At 40.6% G+C, this 10,680-nt stretch overlaps 1 protein-coding gene across 6 annotated transcripts in view; it reads left to right on the top strand.

The window, feature by feature from the left end:
* The window catches only part of stau2 (staufen double-stranded RNA binding protein 2), a 362,332-nt gene that overhangs the window by 25,857 nt on the left and 325,795 nt on the right, over positions 1-10,680 (top strand). For all 6 annotated transcript variants that reach the window (XR_006311520.1, XR_006311521.1, XM_043689168.1 and 3 more), the window contains one exon: positions 7,656-7,786. Coding sequence is in view for 4 of the 6 variants with exons in the window: in XM_043689168.1 (XP_043545103.1) it covers positions 7,656-7,786 (131 nt within the window). In the remaining 2 variants the exon portion in view is untranslated. The remainder of the gene's footprint in view (positions 1-7,655; positions 7,787-10,680) is intronic.

The following is a 10,680-nucleotide window of genomic DNA, read 5'->3' on the forward strand; positions in this document are numbered from 1 at the left end:
TCAGCACCGCCCTCTTGACCTGCAATCTTCTTCCCGATCTCTCCGCCCCCACCCCCTCTCCGGCCTATCACCCTCCTTCCACCTATCGTATTCCCAGCACCACTCCACCAAATTCCATACTCCCTACCCTTTATCTCAGCCCGTTTGGCACACCAGCCTCATTCCTGAAGAAGGGCTTATGCCCGAAACGTCGATTCTCCTGCTCCTTGGATGCTGCCTGGCCTGCTGTGTTTTTCCAGCACCACATTTTTCAACTCTGGTCTCCAGCATCTGCAGTCCTCACTTTCTCCCATTCCATTCCCTGCAAAGCAGCTGCAGGTGGAAATGGAGCAACAACAATGCGCCGCTCAGGAGCCAGCTCTTGGGTGTCTGCCCTCTTTTGGTCTAATCTGCAAAACTGAACTGGGCAGTTTGCTTATATGTTGAGAGTGTGTTACTGGAAAAGCACAGCAGGTCAAGCAGCATCTGAGGAGCAGGAGAATCGACATTTTGGGCATACGCCCTTTATCAGGAATGAGGCTTGTGGGCTGGGGGCTGAGAGATAAATAGGAGGAGGTTTGGGTTGGGGGAAGGTAGCCCCCCCACCTGTTCCTCCGCTACATCAATTAGAGATGACTTCTCCCACCCGCCCCTTATTTCCCAGAGTGTGAATAACATTTTTGGCTGTGGAGAGGTCAGACAGTGAGTCTGTACGTTCAGTAAGTGCCTGGGACTGTTATCATCAGTTACAACCTTCTGCCCAAAACATCTGCACCTACCAAGCAGTCAGTCAGGCTGAGTATTGCGAGGGACTCTTCGGATGTTTTATTTAACTGTCTTGCTGGCAGGATCAGCATGCTCTCCTTGTCACCTGAAGCCTGGTCCTCATACTCATCACATTGGGCAAATTATTGGAAAAAATTCCAAGAAATAGTATAAATTGACACTTAAGACTTTCATGGACTTTTACAATGGTTTTGTTAAGGCTAGGTCATATTGAATTTAAATGGGCTGATGCCTCAAGCTATCGCATGGTGGGCGGCTCTCAATTGCAGGCAGAAGATTTAAAGTAGCTGATCATAGGCTATTGAACACGTAGTAGTGTATTGTGGGGTAGTGTGGTAGTACTGTGCCATCTACTGGCATCATGGGGAATAGAACGGTTTATATGGTGCCAAAATTTCAGTGAGTTGTACTTAAGTGATTTTTCAATTCAAAATATCCAATTTGATATACTTTACTGTTCAGAGAATGTGGATTTTGATGGCTATGTTACATATTTCAACACTTAAATTCAATAAAAACAGACAGCTTTTGTATATTTTAAAGTAATTAAATGAATAAAATATCAACTGTGCATTCTTTCTAACAAAAGATAGTGAAAAATTGGGCTGGGATTTTTAGTCGCAAACAGCCAGTTCACCTTAATGATGTGTTCCAGATGTCCCTGTGGAATATTTTAAAGGGCCAGGCCAATTAATGGCAAGGATGGGCATGCATTTTGCTCTCTTGTGGGACATGGGCGTTTCTGGCTGGCCAGCATTTATTGCCCATCCCTAGTTGTCTTGAAAAGGTACTGGTGAGATGCCTTCTTGAACTGCTGTAGTCCATGTAGTGTAGGTTAATTCACAATGCCGTTTTAGAGGGAATTCCAGGATTTTGATCCAGTGACAATGAAGGAATGGTGATATATTACCAAGTAAGGATGGTGAGTGATTTCGAGGGAAACTTGCAGGTGATGTTCACATGTATCAGCTGCCCTTATCCTTCTCAGTGGAAGTGGTCATGGGTGCCATCCCCTCACAGATAGAGGGCAGGCTCCCTATACTGGAGGGTCTGCCAGCATTTCAGGATCAGCAGTCCCACCGTGTGAGGGGGAGTTACCCATCTGAAAATGAAAAGAGGGGAGAAAGGCAAGGTAAGTTTATTTTTCTGGCTGTATAGCCACAAATCTGGGACACTTATTCCACGAGAGAGCCAAAAATCAGAGATCTTGTTCTGGTCTTGCAGTGGGGTTCTCTCTGTGTTTCTTCATGTCTCCAAACCCCACTCCCAATTTAAGTCCACCTGGTCCAAGCTAAACTGAAAATCTCGGTATTTATAATCTACTTATTCGGATGTTTTATGATACATCTCTAATGCAGGTGAGAGTTGAATCCATGCCTCCCGACCCAGAGGTACAGATACTGCCACTATGCCACAGAGCATTATATATTAATGATTTGGATGAGGGAACCGGGGGCATTCTAGCGAAGTTTGCCGATGATACGAAGTTAGGTGGACAGGCAGGTAGTACTGAGGAAGTGGGGAGGCTACAGAAGGATCTAGACAGGTTGGGAGAGTGGTCCAGAAAATGGCTGATGGAATTTAACGTGAGCAAGTGCGAGGTCTTGCACTTTGGCAAAAAGAATAAAAACATAGACTACTTTCTAAATGGTGAGAAAATTAATAAAGCCAAACCACAAAGGGATCTGGGAGTGCTAGTCCAGGATTCTCTAAAGGTAAACATGCAGGTTGAGCCCGTGATTAAGAAAGCGAATGCAATGTTGTCTCTTATCTCAAGAGGGTTGGAATATAAAAGCAGAGATGTACCACTAAGACTTTATAAAGCTCTGGTTAGGCCACATTTGGAGTACTGTGTCCAGTTTTGGTCCCCACACCCCAGGAAGGACATACTGGCACTGGAACGTGTCCAGCGGAGATTCACACGGATGATCCCTGGAATGACAGGTCTAACATATGAGGAACGGCTGAGGATACTGGGATTGTATTCGTTGGAGTTTAGAAGATTAAGGGGAGACTTAATAGAGACGTACAAAATAATATATGGCTTGGAAAAGGTGGATGCTAGGAAATTGTTTCTGTTAGACGAGGAGACTAGGACCCGTGGACATAGCCTTAGAATTAGAGGGGGTCATTTCAGAACAGACATGCGGAGACATTTCTTCAGCCAGAGAGTGGTGGGCCTGTGGAATTCATTGCCGCGGAGTGCAGTGGAAGCCGGGACGCTAAATGTCTTCAAGGCCGAGATTGATAGATTCTTGTTGTCTAGAGGAATTGAGGGCTACGGGGAGAACGCTGGTAAGTGGAGCTGAAATGCGCATCAGCCATGATTGAATGGCGGAGTGGACTCGATGGGCCGAATGGCCTTACTTCCACTCCTATGTCTTATGGTCTTATGGTCTTATAGAGCCCTTATGACTGAAAATCTGAGTTTGCCCAGGAGGGTTAATATTAATTGGCTTCTTTGAAAATGACTAAGGGTTGGCATCACGGTGGAGAACAAACGTGGAACCAGCAGCACATTTACTCGCAGATGAACCTGATCCTGATCCATTTGAAAGTCCAACCCATTGTATGAGAGTTGTACTTCAATGTCTTGTTTATATTATAGAGTAGATTTTCCAGTGTATAGTACTTGCTAAGTCTCAGTGCATTAGAACGTTGCCTGCTGGTCCATTTTATTCAATAAAGTAAACATTGTGATCTATGAAAGTCAGCATTTTATTGATCATCATTAAGGAAGGATGGATTGGAGCTCAAATCTGTAGTTGATTGGAAGCTTTCTTGAAAACGTTTTATCAACTTGTAAGAATGTCTAACTACAGCAAGCATATGCAGTGTTCCACTCCAACTATGACACCTAAAGGAGAACAAAAATGATTATTTGACAAAAGGGAATCCGTTCAGGAAATCAAGAATATCTGTCAATATCATACGAAGGGCCTGTGTCTGCAGTTTTTGGACAACAAGACAAAAGTTTATTGGGCCCAGTGGACATGTTCAATACCTGTGAAGCAGAACAATGCATCTGTTAACACGCTTTACTTGGGAAGTAATGAAGAGATCCACAATCTTCTCAGCGCAGATACAGAACCTCATAGCAGTACTGCCAACACTTTTTCTGTTACTGTTGAAGTCATTGACCATACTTCTGAATTTTTTGCTGGTAGAATTGTTGGAACATCTGTCAGTTTTATAATTAAAGGAGCAATGGGATCTGATTTACAACAGCAAATTTGAGTAAATCTGACAAATACCTAAACAAAAATTTGATAGAGTTGTCTGAATGGTACCAAGGGAAGTTGTGTTCCCTAGACACTCAAATCAATTAGAGGAACTTGGTTGTCAGGCCCAGTTAATTAACCACTCATATGGTAATGTTTATGTTTAGATTACGTGGTTTGGGTATCTCTCTCATTGTAACCTTGGAGATCAAAAAACGTTCTGACCATACTAATAGGAAATACTAGAAATGTTTATCATCTCTGAGGTTAGTAATAGTTAAGGCTTCTGGTTTATTACCTTTTTGTTAAAACTGGAACCTGCTACAGATATGACACACTTTGAGCAAATACAGAGCTTCTTAGGAGTGAAGGACAGAATGAGAGAAAGGTCTTTTAGAGTGAAAAGCAGGCACGATTAAATGACAAAAGGAATATATTACAATGTTAATGGAGGTGATTATAAAACAATTAAAGAAACAACAATACTTAGGCATTTCTGCCCCTCAAGATTAAACATCACAAATGGTGTTGCAATATCTATGAATGGCACTGAACAATCTAGGAGTTTCAATTGTCTCACGACTCAACAAAACCAATATGTTTGGAGTAATGACCAACAAAGCAAGTTGAACACTGGAAAATTTATTCATATAGTAAAATATAGCTAAGAGGAGGTTATGCTTCAACAATATATCGCGCTCTCTGGATCTTAATTACTGCACTCAGTTCTAGTTACACGATTGAAGATTTAGCTGCAGTTCATAGGTGAGATGCACAGTTAATATACGTGTTGTCAGAGGACTGAACAAAAATTAAATACTGGAGAAACATTTTTTCAAGCTTGAAAGTGTATGACTGAAAAGTGATTACCATCTTAAATACTTCTAAATAAAAATAAAGAGAGATTTTGAACATTACTTCAAATGAACTGCAGTAGTATAAGAAGGGCACATCACACTTTGTAAATGGAAACTTAGGACTGAGGTCTGGAATTTTTTCACAAAGTGCATTAAACGAGTTTCTAAGCAAAATGGTGAAGGTGAGAAACTTTGAATCATTTAACAGTTGTTCTGGAGGGAACAATTTGTATTGTCTTTCTGGATGGATAAACTAAGTGAGGATAATCTTACCTTCATTTCAAGGGATATAGGGATTGGATAAGAAAGTGAAAGATATGATCCAGATATTCTGCGGGCCAGATAGTTATTTCTGCAGCATAGGCTGGAGTCACAGGTTGGAACTATGTGACATTCCCAATGCAGCTAACTCTGAGTGAATGGCCCAGGAGATTGAAAATCCTGATCAGCAATTCCCGGGGATCTGGAATCCCTAGTAATTTGAGCAACCAATTCACCACTGACCCGTCCCAACAATGTAGCACCTAGCCTGGACCTGACCCTGTTGAATATGATCTCACATACTCTAGGGCCAACATCAACTCTCCCTAACTCCTTCCTGCTTCCCCCGACCCCTCAAGGCAAACCCCTCAAACCCCTTATTCCCTTGACCTGATTGTCCAGACTCAGCATCACCTACCCATCCAATCCCCTGCAGACCCATCTTGACACAACTCCCCACCCTACCTGCAAACCTGACAGCATCCCACCTGGATCCAATTCCTCCATTTATTTAGTGTCCTGGTTCTTCAAACTCCTAGCCCTACCTACCTCAGCCAGCTGGCTGTCAAGCCACTTCATCCACCTGCTACCCTAACCCTATACTCTAACTTCTTACCCACTTGGCACATGACTTACCTCACCTACCTGCCATCCTACCCTTTACTTCTAAGTGTTAAAAAAAAAGTGAGTGTGACTTGGTCTGCTGTGCTGTGTGTATTTTTCCCCTGTATCTTCTAATGGAATCATTTGGGATACCTAAACTTGAAAGTTTGGCCTAAAAATTGCCAACAGATAAGTGGGTAATCTTAAAAAGAATTACCATCAAATGAATTATTCTTACTGTGATCAGAATTTCTGGGCCAATGTTTTGGTGTCAATGACCCTAATTTCGAGAAAGAAACAATCTAGTCAAGTTCACATTCCTGGTTTTTCTTACATTACGATATGCCAATATGAAAGTGTTTGAATGTCAAGGGAGTGTAGAATCAGCTTTTGGTATGAACGACTGCAGAACTCATCTTTCCAGATTAGGATACAAATTTGGAAACAACTTAGGTGATCACCTGACTTTACAAACTTTTAGTCATAGAGAAATCGAATTATAATAGTAATCAAATGTCACGTTGCTGAACCTGTTTGAGGATGTATGTTCAAAACTCTTATTTATCTGCAACCCAGACTACTATAAATATCTCTGACCCTGACAACTGAGGCATTAGTTAAAATAAAAAAAAATGTAGTCCATGCATATATTCTGATGGGAAGATCCTAATATTGATAGATTTACATTTTCTTTTATTTATTAATTGGATGTGAGCATCTTTGGCAAGTCTAACTTTTATTTTCCATCCCAAATTTCCTTTCAGAAATTGGTGACTATTGCATTTAGGAACCAGTGCAGCCACGTTAGTGTAGGTGCACTCACTGTTCTGTCAGAGAGAAAGATGTACAATTTAAAACAACAACAATGAAGGAATGACAATACATTTGCAAGTTACATGATTTGGAAGAGTATTCATGGATTGTGGAGTTCTCAGAGGCCCGTTAGCCTTTGATTTTGATGATGATAGATGGTGATGGGTTTGAAAAGAGCTGCTGCAGAAGTTAGGAAGCTGCTGTCAAAGGAAACTTGGCAAGTTGTTGCAGTGCATCTTGTGGATGGTACATGATTCAGCCACTAGCCACTGGTGATGGAGAGTGTCTATATTTGAGGTGGTAAATGGGGTGTCAATTAAGAGGGCTCCTCTCTCTTCATTCTTGAACATTATTGAAGCTGCATTCTTCCAAGCTAGTGAATGGTATTCAGTAACTTGGTTTTATGGCAATCTGGCAGTTTCATGATATCAGTATTAAGACTGAGCATTTATTTTGTACTCCAGATTTATTGATTAATTGAAATTAAATTCTCCCAGTTGTCATAGTGGAATTTGAACTTGTTTTTGGAGTATTAGTCCATTACCAGTCTAATAACATTAGCGATATAGCTATTGATCTTAAAACAATGTAATATTGTGTTGTATCATTTAAAAATTACTTGTGAAATCATCATAATTGAAGGAAAAAATATCTCATTTGTCTTAACAAATATTATTTTGTTATTTTCATAACCTGGATTTTGAATAATAATTTAGAGCAAAGAATCTGAGAATACAATGCTTTCTACTTTTCAAAGAAAATGTATATACAATTCTAGTGTTTACAATTACTTGAAGTTATTTAAATGGTGGTTTCCTCGTATTTGCTCTTGAATGTGAGCAACAATATCAAAGAGGTATTTATTGTCCATACCTGAGGGCAACTGGAGTCAACTACATAGAGTATAACTGCATCCCTTCCTTGAAGTGAATAAATGTTGCCAATTAGGTTTTTACAACAATCCACCTGCTTTCATGGTCATGTTGTTCTAGATGGGGCTTACACAAAGTTCACTATAGACATTAAATCAAAGTAATGTGAAACCGAGTCACATTTTAGTTGTCAAGTAGGTATTTATTTACTTCGCAGCTCTGCATTGTGATATGGTATATTTTCTTAAATGTGTCGGTTGCAGTTTCTTTCCAGGATAACATGGCAAACCCCAAAGAGAAAACCCCAATGTGCCTGGTGAATGAGTTAGCCCGTTTCAACAGAATCCAGCCCCAGTACAAGCTCCTGAATGAAAGAGGGCCTGCTCACGCCAAGGTAATAGTTGAATAGCAATTTTTAAAATGTTGCTTTATAATGTTGAAGCATTATTTATATTGATTTAGAAAAATTACTGAATAGAGTGGCATGTTGCCAAATCTTTTTGTTTTACACTTATCAGGAGAAACACAAAAGTGTTAAATTACAAATGATCATAATTTACACAACAGGAGAAAAAGCTGCTGATTAGCCAAAGCATTACCATGGAGAAAACAATAGAGAACTATAGACTTCCCAAGCTCTCAGTAAATTCAGAAAAGGTGTAAAGCTTGAACATATTCCTTTTGTTCACAGAGAATGCGTCCCTGAGTATGAATGTATGTTGCTTCCAGCAAGCATAACTGAGCCACAATGCAAACTTGCTTGCAAGAGGACTAGGAAAAACTGCTGCTGTAAGGCTCTGGTCAGATTGCACTGGGAATATTGTGAGCAGTTTTGGGCCTTGTATCTAAGGAAAGATGTGCTGAAGTTGGAGAGTGTCCAGAGGAGGTTTACAAGAATGATCCTGGGGATGAAAGGCTTGTCAGACGAGGTGTGATTGGATCTGTACCCAGTGCAGTTTAGAAGGATGATGGGGTATCTGATTGAAACTTACAGAATACTGAAAAACCTGGATATTGTGGGTTTGCAGAAGGTGTTTCCCTACCAGGAGAGATTAGGACCCAAGGGCACAGCCTCAGAATGAAGGGACTCTTTAGAACTGAGATAAGGAGGAATTTCTTCAGCCAGAGGCTGGATAATCTGTGGAACTAATTGCCACAGAGGGTAGTGGAAGCTAAATCATTGAGTGTAGTTAAGACAGAGATAGATTGGTTTTTGATTGCTAAGAGGATCGAGGGTAACCAAGGAAATGTTAGAAAATGGGGTCGAGAAATATATCGGCCATGATCGAATGGTGGAGTAGACTCAATAGGCCAAATGGTCAAATTCCATTTCCATGTCCTTTGGTCTTATGGTCATATCCAGGGTTTACTTTCTTTAATCAAGTTATATTGATATTAGTGCCACTGTTTAATGAAATAATCTAAAGAAAAAATCTAAAATAAACGATTGATATAAAGTATGCTTATATTTGGGAGATTTGATATGTTTAAACTCAAATGCACTGCAGACACAATGTCTCGATGCCAGCAACTTTGGAAGTGGATCTATGCTGGATTTCAGATCTTGCCAGCTTTTGGGTTGAGTGCTTTGGATGGGTCAAGTTGGGCATTTTATTCATAGTCAGGTGGGGTCAAAGGTCGGACCCTGAGAAAAGACAAGTGTATAAGCTGATGACTAGTCCCTGTTGTTGCGGTATGTGGCTGAACAAGAAATTAAAGTATTTTATTAATTTAATAAAATTAAAATTCACGTATGATAGCTTTTAAAAATGCCCAAGATTAGGACATTTTGGTTTTCAGATGGTTAGATCTAACATACTGTTCCTGTGTAATTTGTGAATAGATGCTTGACTTTGACATGGAAGTATAATCTTTGGATGATTAATGTACATTTCTAGTAGTTTATTTCTAATTGTGTTCTACCTCTTAAATAGCAATTTATAGAAAATATTAAATTAATTCTGCACTCCTCCCCTAAAAAAACAGTAATTATTTGACAACCTGACTAATTGTGTACAATACATTGATTGGATTCCACTGATTTTATCCAAAATAACTGAATAATTCGTTCTCATCAGTCTTTCAAATTCTTGGGGGACACCAGCACATCGGTACAAAAACAGAAGGCTGAAGCATTTGAGCTCATCTTCAGCCAGAAGTGAATGTGCAAGGAATACAGGGATTATGGACCAAGGGCAGGTAGAAGGGACTAGTTTAATTTGGCGTCATGTTCGGCACAACATTGTGGGCTGAAGGGCCCATTCTTGTGCTGTACAGTCCTATGTCCTAAGTGCCAAATGGATGGCCAATCTTGGTGTCCTCCTGAGGTCGTCAGCTTCCCTACTCATTGAGATACTGAGACCATTTGACAGTTGGGCCAAATACAATTACTGCCAACTGAGTTAAACTGATTTGATCCAAATTTGAGAAGTCATTTGTTCTCATCAGTCTTTCAAGCTCCTGAAGGTAGCCAGCACATCAGTACAAATGGCTGAGACATGTCATCCTCAGTGGTAAGTGGTGAGTGGTACTCCAGGACAAGAATTCCTTAGGGTAAGGTCCTGGGCACAACTATGTTTAGCTGCTTCATCAGCGAACACCTTTACATTATAAGATCTGAAGTGGGGATGGTCACACAATGTTCAACACCATTCACCATTCTTCAGATACTGAAACTGACAGTGTCCATTTACAGCAAGACATTTAAAATATTCAGGTTTGAATGATAAGTGCCATATTTGCATCAAATGATTGCCAGATAATGACCAACAAGAAATTCATCTTGCAACGTATAATTGTTTTCCGATGACCTTCTCCAACAAGTGACAATCTAACCACCACCCCTTGATGTTGAATGGAATACCATTCATGAAACTCCATTATTACATTTCGAAGATTACCATAGACCATAAACTGAACAGTAACAGCCCCATAAATACTCTGGCCACATGAGAAGGTTGTGAGATGGCTGGGAATTCTGCAGTGGCTAACTCATCTCCAGACCTCCTGGTGATGTCCAAGGTCGGATTAGAACAAGTCAACATGGATTTAGTAAGGAGAGGTCGTGCCTGACAAACCTGTTGGAGTTCTTTGAAGAGGTGACAAGTAGGTTAGACCAGAGAAACCCAGTGGATGTGGTCTACCTAGACTTCCAAAAGGCCTTTGATAAGGTGCCACACGGGAGGCTGCTGAGCAAGGTGAGGGCCCATGGTGTTCGAGGTGAGCTACTGGCATGGATTGAGGATTGGCTGTCTGACAGAAGGCAGAGAGTTGGGATAAAAGATTCTT

This window comes from Chiloscyllium plagiosum, chromosome 4 (assembly GCF_004010195.1).
Source record: "Chiloscyllium plagiosum isolate BGI_BamShark_2017 chromosome 4, ASM401019v2, whole genome shotgun sequence".
Taxonomy (NCBI): Eukaryota; Metazoa; Chordata; class Chondrichthyes; order Orectolobiformes; family Hemiscylliidae; genus Chiloscyllium; species Chiloscyllium plagiosum.